Source organism: Camelus bactrianus, chromosome 12, assembly GCF_048773025.1.
Source record: "Camelus bactrianus isolate YW-2024 breed Bactrian camel chromosome 12, ASM4877302v1, whole genome shotgun sequence".
NCBI classification, from domain to species: Eukaryota; Metazoa; Chordata; class Mammalia; order Artiodactyla; family Camelidae; genus Camelus; species Camelus bactrianus.
Window position 1 is genome coordinate 44,402,760 of NC_133550.1, and position 14,750 is coordinate 44,417,509.

The 14,750-nt window shown below is 30.8% G+C and overlaps 1 protein-coding gene across 1 annotated transcript in view; it reads right to left on the reverse strand.

Moving 5' to 3' along the window:
• Positions 1-1,020: 1,020 nt before the first annotated feature.
• The window catches only part of TMTC3 (transmembrane O-mannosyltransferase targeting cadherins 3), a 49,895-nt gene continuing 36,165 nt past the window's right edge, over positions 1,021-14,750 (reverse strand). Inside the window, exons 11-14 of the mRNA XM_074375318.1 lie at positions 10,350-10,453; positions 8,907-9,076; positions 6,895-7,121; positions 1,021-5,176 (exon numbers count right to left, since the gene is read on the reverse strand). Coding sequence (XP_074231419.1) covers positions 4,362-5,176; positions 6,895-7,121; positions 8,907-9,076; positions 10,350-10,453 — 1,316 coding nt within the window. The 3' untranslated portion in view covers positions 1,021-4,361. The remainder of the gene's footprint in view (positions 5,177-6,894; positions 7,122-8,906; positions 9,077-10,349; positions 10,454-14,750) is intronic.

Here is a 14,750-nt window from a genome sequence, read left to right on the forward strand (position 1 = left end):
TATAAATATATATTATATATTTCCAGTGAATTTATTTAAAAAACCAATTTAGAAATGTCATAGAAGTAAAACTTCTGACATGTTCCTGAAACAGATGTTGACACCGGATAAGTTAATAATTGCTTGTTAGGAAAGCTGTCCATAAATAAGGCTAGTCTTTAGTAGAATTAAAAATATATTGCTTCTTTAGCTTTTCTAGTCTGACAGTGCAATATTATCAAACTACAAATATAACAGACAACATTGGATGGATCTATCAGTACCACTGGTTACAGCTGTTAAGTTTCATTCTTGGCGACATAAAACCAATTAAGCCAATTGCATCAAATAAATCGTGGTTTTAAAATAAATCACAATTCACTGAGTAATGTTAATTATGGTTCTTGTCAAATACATTTGGTAAAGGCTATTTATAGCATATATGGCTGCACATGCACTGTTTAGTTATAAAGATACTTGCCGGTTTATTACAATAGGATAGATACATACTGGCAAGTATATATATATATATATATATATATATATATATATATATATATATATATATGTGTGTGTGTGTGTGTGTGTGTGTGTATATATATATATATATGTTTGTATGTATATGTGTATGTATATATCTCTCTCCTTTTAATAACTTCATGAGAAAAGTATTTTCTCCAACTAGCAGATGGGGAAACTGAGGACATATAGGTTAAACAACTTCTCCTAAGTTAAGCTAGCAAGGATGGTAGCAGGATTTGAATCCAGGCAGATTCATAACTTAAAACTCCTATTATTTCACTACACTGACTTACAACTGTGTATGTATATAAAATTCCACATTTGAGTTTGTCTCATTTTCTTAATAGAGTTTCTGTCACTCAGGGTTGGAAATATATCACTGTTGGGAAACAAGTTAACACATACCTTTCTCAGATCATTATTAATAAAACTACCTGCCAGCTCTTTTTTCTTTGTGGGGGCAGAAATTTCTTGATATGTCATTATATTTTTCTTTTTAACACTAAAAGGCAATTCAGGTTAAAGTTTTAAAAAGTATCAATTTAATACTGAATATTTAGAAATATGGTACACAGACACCATAGTAATATAAAATGCACACAATTATAAACTATTCTATGAAAACTTAACATGGGTGGCTGACAGCTTCGAACAAACAAAACTTTGGACAAAGGTACCAGATATTTTTGAGGGTTCATTTTAAATACCATTTAGTCATGCAGACAATTAGGTTTTTTAAAAAAATAAATATGACAAATATATGGATTTCTGTAGTATAAACTGACATACAAATCTATATATTTTCATAATATTTTTCATTAAAGCATCTTTAAGGAAGCATTCTATAACATGAAGTTGAGAGCTCAAATTACATGTAATGAAAGGCATGAGGTTTTATTAGACTCGAGTAATTCACATACCAAGTATCTACATAAAAGTAAGCACAAAATTGCAAACATATTTGTTTTATCCTCCAAGTCATCAACTACATAAAATTACTTACTGGAGTAATTATTATAAAATTCCCAATTCTGAATGTTAGTAAGGAAACATATATAGGAGCAATATTAAGAAAAACTCAATTCTTCCTTCTGAGAAGCAGTGAAGGAGTAACCTAATTGCTCCTTGGGGATTGTCAAAGCTTCCTAGAACTCCTAGGATATAGATTCTTTTGTAAAACAACATGAACTAAAACTACATCCCTTCACCAGCATATAAACCAGTATATAAGCTTTCTTTTCCAAACTTACAGATGCTCACAATTCAGAAATACAGGCTAGCGAACTGGGCTAAAATGTCCTTACTCTCCATTTTCCCAAAATGACAGCTCCAAAGGGGAAAGAAAAAAAAAAAATCCATTACCTTTTTCACCTGAAGAGCTCGAATAAAACTTCTATTATGAGTTTAAAGAGAAGAAATAATCATCTTACACATAAGCAAGCTTGATAGAACTTAAGATGGAATCAATACTAGTTTTTAAAAGAGCATATTCCTTAATGGAAGTTAAAACATCAAAACTTTATTGGGTTATATCACTAATTTAAAAGTTAACACCTGAGAGAAGAGGATTTTTTGAACTAATTTAGAGCAGTGGTCCTTCACCCTCACTACAAATTAGAATCACTGGGAGTTTTTGGAAAAACTGAAACATTGCTCTATCCTAAGACATTCAGATTTAATTGTTGGGAGGTGGGGTCCAGATGATTCTAATATAAAATGAGGGTTGAGAAACATTGATTTGGAAACATTATTACTTACTCAGGGTGGATTTGATTTAAATAAATTATTTAAAATTCAAATATATGAACATATTCTACATGATAGGCACTGTTCTAAATGCTAATATGGAGAAAATTCTTTTTTCTATAAAATCATTGGATAATATTAATATATCTTTTACCTTTTGAATAGTTACACAATTAAAATACTACTCAAAGCATTTATTACGGTCTGCTGTCATGAAAGATTTCCTTCTACTTTTCTGAACTATCCCCACTTGATATTATAACACATGAGATCAAACTCAAATTTTTTCTCAAGATATGTGCAGAGAACATAACAATAACATTTCATTTTTCAAGTTATAGTATATGAGGTATTCGCCACCTTGTATCTGGAGTCACAAAGCTATAATTTAAGAACTGAAATTAGATATTGCTTTAATGCTTATTAGAATCTCCTGAATCAAAAAATCAACTACCATTGGTATCAGTACTTACTTTATATTGCCTAAAAAATAATCTATGACAGAGCCTCAAAGAATCTAGTAAGAGTAAGTCTTCAATGCAGACCATGTTTCTTATTACTTACTTATAAAACAGTTCTTTTTAAAAAAATGTTATAGGAATACGGTTTTTGAAACATAATTAGAAATTATCTCAAAAGAACAGAAATACAGTTTTTGAAATGACACATAATTAGAAATTAGCTACTACCCCAGGATGATAGCTTGGGCTTTAAACATTTTAAATCAAAGTTAACTTTATCAGGTTTTATAAAACGCATCTGAAATGTATTTTAACTCATGAAAAAAGTCATTTAAATTAATACGTCTGATTTATATCTACTCTTTAAATGAACAGTTTTCAGGTTTAAATCTGCTAAAACTTACAAATGACTTATTAATCTTATTCTAGGCTAATTATCTTTTTAATAGCTGAACAGATGACAATTTGGCTAAACATGTATGTATATATGGACATATAGAAAAATGCAATAGCAATTTATTTTCCATACTTGATGGAATTGAAACAGCATTAAAATTTTTATGAAAGCTCAGTAGTCAAAATAAATATTTAATAAAAATATACACCATAAGAAGATATCAAGAACTTAGTGTTTAAAAATAAACTTTGTCACATTGTTTTGCCTTCAGTCAAACAGAACTCAGTTTAAGTATCTAAGAATAATTAATGTGTGATTTTGGAAACTAAATTAAAATTCAAGTAACAGTAGAGAGATAACACCAAGATGAAAGAGAAACTGTTATAACTCAAAAGTTTAATAAAGTTACAGTTACTGGGACTTCTCACTATGACTATGACCTTAAGAAACATGAATAATTTGGGAAATAAAAGTCTAGGATAGTCATGATTATGTAATTCATGCTGTGAAACTCTTCATTATGTAAAAAAAAATGAAAATACAGTATATATGAGCACCATTAGAAGTGTGTATATATATTTAAAACTTTACCTGATTAAAAACTGCATTTTTTGAGTGAAGTTAAGGACAAGCACAGTTACAAAAATACATTCTTAAACTAACATGTCACATGACTTATTTTGAAATGTTTCATCTGGCATTCCCTCTAAAAATAAAAAAAAAGAATACAACATAAAGAAAGCCAGTATTCTTTTGTAGTGCAAAGTCCCTTGGTTAAATAGAAGGTTACTGAAGAAAAAAGAATGTGTTTAGCAAGTGTTTTCAATCCATAGTTTAAGGAAAGTTTAAGGAAAAATGAAGCTAGCTAATAAATGTGAATTCACACAATAAACCAGCACATGTTGGATGTGACCCTATGAAACTACCATTCAGGCCTCAGATTATTTTTAATTGAGAGTAGTCAATACTATTTTGCCAAAAGAATCTTCCTTCTGTAAGACACAAATTTGCCACCTGTAATTTAATATTCCTGTTAGTCACCAAAACTCAGAAAACTACTCTCACATCTTATACAATACATACCCTGGGGTAATGAAAGGGTCTTTAATGAAAATCTTATTTTGATCCTATGTAGAGGCAGTTCATGATAGACTGATTAAGTAGCCTTGGTATTTTTCAAAGCTCCCAGTATAAGTAATCACAGGATATAGAAGAATTTCTTTGAAACCACTGTCACATCATAAAGAGTAACACTATTATTCACCATTTAAAATACGTTCAATCTCTTCTAGTCTTTTTAAAGCAGCAACTCTTTTCTTCTCAATTTCTTTTATTTCTTTTATTGTTTTGTGGGGGACTTCTTTGTCTGTATTTTTTCCTAATTGTTTGTTGGATTTATACTGACTTTTATTATCACTTGTTTTTACTATCTGTGTGGGTTTGGGTTCACTTTTGATTTCCTTTACATTTTCAGTTGGAATTTTGTCTCTTCCTACACCTGAAGTCTTACTAGCTGGGAATATTGGCTGTTCTACAAGACTAGATGAGGAAATTTTATCTCTGACTATATTCAAATGGCGTTGAATATATTCTTCATGTGGTGCTAATGCCAATGTTTCAACCAGGCATCTTTCAGCTTTTAGTAAGTCCTTCTCTTCAAAATAAACAACACAAAGATTGTGTTTGCCTTGCACATTGCTTGGATCCATCTCCAAAATCTTTTCAAAACATTTTTTTGCTCCAAGTATATCTTTCTTTTGATTCATCAGAATATCTCCCTTTAAAATGAGACCCTTGATATGATCAGGATAGTATCTGAGTAACTCTTCCAAAACTGGCAAAGCCATTAATTCCTTTGCAGTCTGAGAATACAGGAGAGCCAGATTAAACAAAGCACTTCTGAAGTCAGCTTGTAATTTTATGGCTTTCTTCATCCACATCTCCGCTTCAGTGTCCTTTTTGTCATCCATAGCAAGCATCCCCAGATTGAAATAACCATTAGCATCCTGTGGCTCTTCATTTATATAGCTTAGAAGTCGTTTTCTAGCTTCAGGTCTGAGCTTAACCTCACCTAAGAACATTTTTTTAAAAAAGAAAAAAAAATTATATTGCTAGCAAGTGAGTAAGTCTGAAGAACAAAGCCACCTGCAAGTATTCATCTAGTTAGATTACAAAAAAATAGCATCAAAACAAGTAACTGATGTACTTAAATCAAAAAGCAGAAAGCAAAAGCCTCGAAGTTTTCACAGGAAAGACAATATGCTTGAAGTACTGAAATGGTAGCTCATCTCCCTTCCTTTAAAGCAGTAAAAGTGAAAAAAAAAATTAAAAGAGGTGAAATATCTGCTTGGTAGTTTAGATTCTAACCGAGAGAAAATGAAGAACAAAGAATTAAGAGAAAGAGGCATGGAATTTGTCAACAAAGACAAGTATTCAACTTCGATTTTGTTAATATTATGACTTTATACATATATGACTTTATTTGTTTATATACTAAACAAATTATTTAACTTCTCTGGGTTAATCTATTGAATATTCTAAGAATTACATAAGACTATAAAAAATGTTCAGCAAATAGTAACTATGATTGGATAAACAAAATGTTTGTCTTACTAAATCAGATTTTTTTTAAGTTACTTAAAAATTTTTAGGACATTTCAAAGGTAAAAATATACCATTAAATATAAAACTTAAAAAATATAAATTAGGATTTAGGAAACAAGTATTTATTGAGATAATTGCAAATCAATACAAAAAAATTAAAGTTCTATAATTACACATCTCAGAGTGCAATCTTGTGTTGGATAATGGGCATCTTTCATGATTACTAAGGTTAGCTAACTTAACAAAAATATTAGTATTCTAAATTTAGCTTTTTTGACTACAGGTATAAAGATCTCCCTCGAATCTTTTATTTGACAATAGGATGAATAAAGAAAATGTGAAATAAATCAGTAGGCTTAAGTTCTTGTCTTGGACTATTTACTAAACTAGCCATATGAAGTTAGGGTAGTTATTAGATCTATTTGCCCCTCATTTCTAATCTACTAAATAGACAACCAGCAAAAATAAACTCAAAGGTTCCCTTTGGCTCTAAAATACGATTTTATGATTCTTACTTTTTTTTTGCAAAAGTTATATAAAAGTATCAAAAAATTAACTAATAAAAAGATTTTTCTAAATGTAAAAATTAAGATTATAAAGTACATATACTGCCTTCTCAGGAAGTACTAAAATTCTTATATATCAAAGATCCTGATTTATTGTGATGAGTAATTTAGTTTTGCTAAATTATAGAAAATATGTGATATTATAATAATATCTCAGAAAACAGTAAAACTGGATATGATACCGAAAGTATTTGGACTTATAAATCAAGAGAAAATAGAATATTATTTTGTCTAAAACATATAATGCTCTTGGTTTCCTAGAAATAATAATAAAAAATTTTATAAATTCAGAGTATTTGAATAGTATGATATTAAACATAAGAGAAATATTGCATTTCCATATATAAAATGACAAAACATAGATTAATAAGACATTGCTTAAAAAACTGAAAAATCAGTTTTAACACACAAGAACTAACAATTAGTATTGTGATATTATGTTAGTGCATATTACTTGAAAAGCTTACTTCAAGTATTTTAAAAATTCTCCTTATAAATTATTTATGCAGTTTTGATATAAGCCATCCATTCACAAAATGTTTGCTGAAGATAATATAAGTTTTTATTATATTTCAAACTAGAGTATGTTTTAATATAGAAATATTTTGAGAAAGCATACCTGATTCTTGCATTAATATAGCAGAATTGAATAATGCTAGCTTATGCTTTGGATTTAGTTCTAAAGCATGATTAAAATTTTTTAGGGCTTCATTTGGTTCTTTAAGTTCAATGTGAACAATTGCCAAGTTGTACCAAAGATCTGCATTATTTTTGTCCAGCTCGAGTGCTTTAAGATATGCTTCTTTTGCTTTGAGAGGTTTATTCATTTTTAAAAGCAATTCTCCTCTGTAGAAAAATCAAACACAAGCATTACTTACAACATTACCATGTCAGTTTGTCACAAGTTTTAAGCTTATTCATATAGTCACAGCTTTCTTTTTAATTTAGGTTCTTAAAGTTTTCTTTCAAAAATAACTATCTGAAACTGTTCTTAAACTTGAACACATTAGTTTAGCAAATTTAGCTTGATATGTTTTCAAATATTATTAAAGAAGGAAAAAGTACTCCTGACTTTAGACAGTAAGATGTGGTCAGGTATCCAAGAAAGGGGAACAGAGAAAATATATTCTTTAAATATATCTTGAAAAACAGCAGACTAGACTACATCAGAAGAATGACATCGACCAGAATGGGAGACCAATTTGTCAGGGGATGAAAAAATAGCATTTGAAGAAGGAAAATAAACACAGTAGTGGTGGGAAATTCCAGTATTCAAACATTTGTTAGCAATGTCTCACTATATAAAAGGTAGAACATTTGAAATTTTTTATTCCTTGTAATTATTTAGTTTTCATCAATGTATTCTTATAAAATGACCATTCTATAGAAAGAAAGAAAGAAAGACAGACAGACCGACAGACAGGAGTAGACTTAAGAAGCTGATCTGGTAGAATGGAAGGGCACTAGTGCCACCTGTAGATACCTTTGAGGAATACATCTGAAACTGATCAGTTTGAAAACCATTTTACAAATCATTCTAATATGGTTATATTTTCTGTTAAGAGAGTTTTAAAAAGTCATTTTGCTTATATACATATGTGCAAGTCAATTTAAGTATCAAAATGAGAGCTACTTTTATTATGATACTATTCTTTCCTAAAGTATTAGCATATGAATGAAATCAAATGAACTATTAATATTCTCAATTAATTTCTAGAATAATATGTTGAAAATGTGATTTTTTAATGCAGAGATTGTTAAATAATTCTTTAAAAAATCAACATATGACAAGTTCTATTTATATATACAACCCCACCAAACTTAGTGAATTTCAACAAGTACTAGATAAGGCAGAACAAAGGCAGCTTCCAGCTTATGAACAGATTTTATTTCAAAAACTTAAATTCTGAACGCATTTTCCCCATATAAACAATGTGATAATTATGATCAGGTTTCTGGAGCAGGTTACAAATCAAAGTTTAACATAAAATTTTCTTCAAGTAGAATACAAATGATAACATTTACATGAGAAAATACAACAAGTGCTAACATGCAATACCAAACTTTGTTTTTCACTGGCAACTAAAGTTTCTTTGTAGTAAAGGCATCAGTAACAAGGCAATTTCAGTATTAATTTAAGCAAGCTACTGAGAGTTGGATATTAAAAGAATTCCTTCTTAATTATTTTATATATAATGATTTCTTAGTTACATAATGATTTCTTAATTATTCTATAATAGTTAAGAAGTAATAAGTTCTTATAAAAATGACAATTATTTTATGACAATTAAGTAATTATAAAATGTAATCTTCAATTGTTTTAAGTAAAAATGAATTTGGTGATGAGAAGCAAATGAAACTAAGGAGCTTCTTCTATCCCTTTGTACAAACCTAAGTTTGCTGTTATGAATAGATTCCCTTGTCAAATTCAAAATCAAATCAATTAAATTTGTTAGCCTACATTTATTAGTCTATAGTCTAAACAGGCTATATTATGTTTATATGCTGTTCATTGTCAACTAAGATTACTAAAAGGAAAAAAAGGGGCAAAATTAGCCTAAATAGCCTAAATGTATATGTAAATGCAGCTCCAATCTTCTATTATGAAAGATTAAAAGTGAACCACAGTACCTGCTAATGTAAGCCTGCTTGAAGTCCGGCCTCATGCTTATCGCTTGTCGGTATAGCTGATCCGCTTCTTCCAGTCGAGACTCATTTGCTCGAATCAGGTTGGCCAGATTAATATAAACATTTAAGTGGTTAGGTGCAATTCTGGCTGCGTATTTTTTACCAGGAATAATCTATTCAGAAAGAAATCATTTTCATAATTTGATACTTTAGAATGAAATAAAAATCAGTAGTAAGTAGTCCTAGTGTCTTATTTAAAATATAGATAGAACATTAAAAGATTATGCTATTAGTTTTTACTGCTATATTAAAATAAATCATAAAAAATGTGAAACAATCTTCAGTATTCACAAAATACAAGTAAAATAATTAGTATTTAGTGGCACTGAAGGATATATTTTTTCATTCATGCCAGCTCGACAGATTACGGTTAGCTTTTTATATATGTATCATTTTATGAAGTCGTATAAATCAGAAGTTTTAGACAGTAAGGTCTCTTCGTACGTTTGTATCACACCAGGAATAGAACTCAGGTCTTTTCTCTCAGTCTAGTGTATTTGTTACACCATGTCAATTTTCATGTTGTCAGCAAAATATTTCCTGGTTGTAACAACAGGGTAGTTAATTTTATTTCAGCACTCTACAAAACACTCACGTGTTTGAAGTTAGGAAATAAAATTCTCTAATAAACTGATTATTCAGGTTAAGTAAAGGTTATTATATTTAATCTATATAAATCCAAATTCTCAATGAATATAATAATTCATATCTGATAAAAATCTATATTGGACACAATTTAACTTTAGAATCGTAGGACTGCAATAACCCTTAATGTATTATGTCATCCAACTCTGTTTTTAAAACATTTCTTAAACTATCCAATCACTTTAATATTACTACTGTTATTAATACAGCACTAATATAAACTATAATTGAGAAAACTGTAGTCCAAGGTAAACTATTTTTTCTGATTATACATAGCTGTTCAAGGGCAGGATCAGAATTTCCAACTTTGACTTTGTATTGTGATATCCAAGGAATCTTCTACTAGTGTCATTATAGCAACTTACGGACACAATACAGCAACAGAGATATATCCATTCATTTTATCACTGTTTTGTTCATTTTTTGATAGGAGTAGTGGTAAATTTAGTGCATAATCCACATAAATAAAATTCTCTTCATTTAAAGTCACTTAACTCATTGACAACTTGTTAATATCTAAAATTCATAATTTCATGGATTTAGTTTTCACACACTGTAATTTTTTTTTTTAGTGAGTTAGAAAAGTAAATGTTACACTTGTTGTAACAGATGGTTCACTGGACACCTTATTTTTAGTATCAACAAATTGAAGAATAGATAGAAGTTTTCCATTTGGATAATTCTATTCAATATGGACATATAGTAGACATGACACAATAGAAATAAACTATGACAACTTACTTGAGGCATCAGCGACTTAGCCATCATGTAAGATTCTTCAGCTTCTTTGGTTCTATTCAAATTTTTGTAAGTTCTTCCTACATTCATGTGGGCACCGATATCATCTAAAATAAAAAAAAAATCATTTGTTGGCAAATATACTAAGTAGTATTGAATGTCAAGAACTAAGACATGTTTCTAGCAACAAACACACTAGGCAAAAAATGCAAAAGCAGGCAATAGGTCCTGCTTCTTTCTTAAAGCTCTCCTAACACAACCTGTTATAACTTAAGAGCAAGGCTACACTAGAAAATTATTAAATAAAGTACTCTAAGAACAGAAAATACGTATGTGACAGGAAAAAACTATTTGAATGGCTCCTGGAAGGGTAAAGCCATGAGAGGGAAGAAATAAAGATGATGAAGAAATTTACCTCATTTTTCTTCACTATATTTTACTATCCTATACTAAGACTTGCTTCCATTTCCTTAATCACATAGTTTTGGTATTCACTCAAAAAGTATGCCTCAACTGTAAAAGTGAAAAGGATCTATGAGTGAAAAGGGTCAAAATTATTCCTAGAATTATTTCAAGTGTTATAACTAACAAATATGCATCCATGGTGGGATAGGGGCAAAGAGACTGAAAAAAACTTTGTGATTTTGTTTTTAAAAATTTTTGTGGATGTGGTTGGAGTGCAGTCAGGATTCTATAGTATTACTTAAGATGCACAGCCCAGCTCTCTTAAATGATGATGAATTCTCATATAACTTAATTAAAACTTTTTAAAAGGTTGTGTTAATATCAGAATGTCAGGAACTTTCATCTCTTTCCCTGATATGGAAAACTGAATCCTCAGCAATTTTATTCAGGGACAGAAAAATACGCAACTTAAATAAAAAAGATATGAGGGTTCATTGCACACTAGTTTTAAGATACACTTCTCAGTAAATGTTTCAAAGGTTCGGAATCAAGATAGAAAGAAGGGCGAAGATCTTATATCAGACAAATTTTACTCAACATGAATCTCTAACAGACATTACAAGGTTTCAAATTATGATTACTACTTGCCTGTGACATCGATGATTTTGCAATTGTGGAATAGTTCTCTGTCTCCAACTCCCAGGACACATAAGACCCAAGCATATATATCTTAAGCATTCTCCTAGGAGGAGAGTAACAGTCCTAAGATCTTGCTACATTATGTTTCAGGCTGGCAATTGTGTGCACTGCACAAAAACTGTCAGATGCCATATGGGTTTAGTTAGAAACTAGGGGACAAGACTGGAGGGAGGAGATTGATTTTTTGCTTTTAGATATATTGCTGAATCTCAAGAGATCTTGGGAGTAGGGGGGTAACCCCCCCCCAAAAAGGGAAAAAAATGTTTAGGCTAACTATTCCCAATACTGGCTGCAATTCAGGATACCTGTGTAGCTTTGAAAAATTGAGGTATCTTAGCCCCATCCAGCTCTATCAAAACAGAATCTTCAGGAACAGAATTGCAAAAACGGTTTTAAAAAGTTTCAAAGGCAATTTTGATGTAAAGCTAAGGCCGAAATACACTGCATTCCCAAGTGCATATAAAAATAGACTATTTGCTCTTACATAGCTCTTTTTTTTTAAATGTCAGATAAATCTGTATCATTTACTATAGAGATCAGAAAGTTACTCAAAAAACAGGATATACAGAACCTGAAAAAATTAATCATACAGTAAGAATTTAACTGAAGAAAAGAACAAATAAACAGAAAGTTTAAATAAATAAAAGTGCAATTATGTCAGCTAAGTATTTAAAATGTTACTGAAATGACCAATCTTAGAAAAGGAAGTTAGGATGAAAGACAAGGCAAATTACTACCCACTGGAATCAGGTTCTTAGAATTATGGCAAGGAGTTATCATCATCAGTGAAGACTACAGACACTGGAGTAAGACATTCCCTACCTTTTCAAAGAACAAAGATAGCAATTAGAGAGTGTTTAGCATCTAAAGGACTGCACAACACAGCTAATAAAATGAAAAACAAATTTTAAGCAATTTTCTTTATAAGTCACAAAGTTTTAAGACTCCAGGAATAAACAGCGTTATTGGGAAGGTAAATTTTAAATTTGAAAAAAAAAAATAAGGTAAGAAAGCAGGCAAGATTAAAAATCAATTACATTTGAATGACTAAAAAGCTACAGAACTTCAAAAACCAATCTTGCTATTATGAGTGCACTATCCAAATCAACAGGAGCATGAAGCAAGCAGTCTGTCTTTAATTCAGTGTAAACAAGGCAAGTATCAGGCAACCCTGTGCCTAATAATTCTTCAGCCATCAACAGAGCAGTTATGTATTCTCACGCTAATGACCCAGGCATCTGTGATGCTTTCCAGTATTCCCTATCCACAAAATTTTCATTTTTTTTTGAAAGATAAAATTTATAAACATCTGGAAACTCCTAAAAACACTTTAAAAATCATTTCCATCTTGATGGCATCAGAGTTGAACTACAGGTCCATAATTCTTTTCTGATATAAACTGTTTCAAAGATTTGGAGTTAGATAAAAAAGAAATCATTGATTTTAAGGCAAAACAAACCTTATAGAACTCTGGTATTCCTTGAGAGAAATCTACCCATGTCTTGTGAAGGTGTTTATGGAAACTGTAATTCAGTTTGCAAAAATTTTATCTTGTGAATTGATTTTTTAAAAAACACCTGTAACCATCAAAATAAAAGAAATGCAATAAACTGTGTCTAACATGACATGCATGTCCCATAGTTTATATTCTTATTCTGGCTAAGCAAGAAAGTCTTCAGACTGAATGTCTTTTTTTTTTTTTAATTGAAATGTTAAAAATCCCTACTCTGTGTGATCCTATACTATTCTAAGGTTTTAAATACCATCTACATGCTTGTTACTTCAAATTTTTATCTCTGGTCCTGACCACTTCCCTTATCTCCAGACTGACAGATCTATCTTCATCTGTATATCTAAAAGGAACAAAAACAGGACTCTCAGTTTCCTTTCCTACACGTTGTTTCATCTGTCAAATTTATCTGTGGAGATCACTGCTAAAAAACTTGAGTCAAGAAGCCTCTCTGGATGTCAAATTCAATGTTTTTAAGATTACTTACTTTTTCATAATAAATTATAATAAAATGATTTGCCTGTTTTCCTAGCCCACTGCTTATGAGAAACAATGATTTTGAGAGTGAGGTAGGGAAGTAATACTAAAGAAGATAGTTTCAGCAAGTATCTCTAAAAGTGACAACTGACAATGAGAGGAAAGTGATTTTAAAACTGAGTGCCTATACCTGGTAGAAGCCTGGGATACGCACACTCTTCACTAAAACTAAATGTGCACAATCACACACACCCACGCCATTTCATTCAGTCTTTACAACAATACAATGAGGTAGAAATTACTGTCCCAATTTAGAAATGAGGAAGATAGGGCTGAAGGAGCTGAAATAATGTCTTCTAAGTCTCAAAGTCCCTGTGTGTCCTGGCATAAAGATAACTGCACTTCTCTAAAAACTCCCAGAATGAACCTAAAATGCTTTAAAAAGCAATGAATTAAAACTGCCACAGTTTTCCATGTCTGTGAGTCAGTTTTTGTTCTGAAAATTTGTTTGTCGAAAACAACCTTATGGTTACCAGAGGGGGAAGGGAGTAGGAAGGAATAAATTGGGAGTTTGAGATTTGCAGATACTAACTAATATAGTATAAGATAAACAACAAGTTTATACTGTATAGCACAGGGAACTATATTCAATGTCCTGCAGTAACTTACGGTGGAAAAGAATATGAAAACGAGTACATATGTGTCCACGTATGACTGAAGCATTATGCTGTACACCAGAAACTGACACAACATTGTAAACTGACTATACTTCAATAAAAATATATATATACCAAAAAACCCCCACAAAAACTGCCAGTTAATGACCACTGACTGTATATAAGACCATGTTAGGTGACTCAGGGGATATGAAAATGAATCAGAAGTTCAAGCTTGTTTAGGGAACGCCTCAGTCTAAATACATAAATATTTTAAATAAACATTTAAATAAACACTAGACAGAAAATTACAAACATCACAGGAAAGATATGAAAGTTGAAAGGAGTCTTGAAGATGAGAAATGTTTGCTTCTAGCTGGAAAGATAGGAGGGTTTTTTCTCTTTTTTTTTTTTAAGAAGAGAAGTCATGTAAGGGTTGCAAAAGATGGGTAGGATATGGCAGAAGTTGGATGGGAAGGAAAGGAGAAGGGAGGAATTCTAGGCTCAAAGAAGAACATGAACAAATGTAGAGGTGAGGAAGACCACAACATGTACCCTACACCTTTCTCTCGTTGATATCTGGGTTTGCCTTGAGGACATGGTTTACACTGTAGCCCTTCCAAGTGGTGATGGTGTTCTTTTTCATCCTTTGCAACA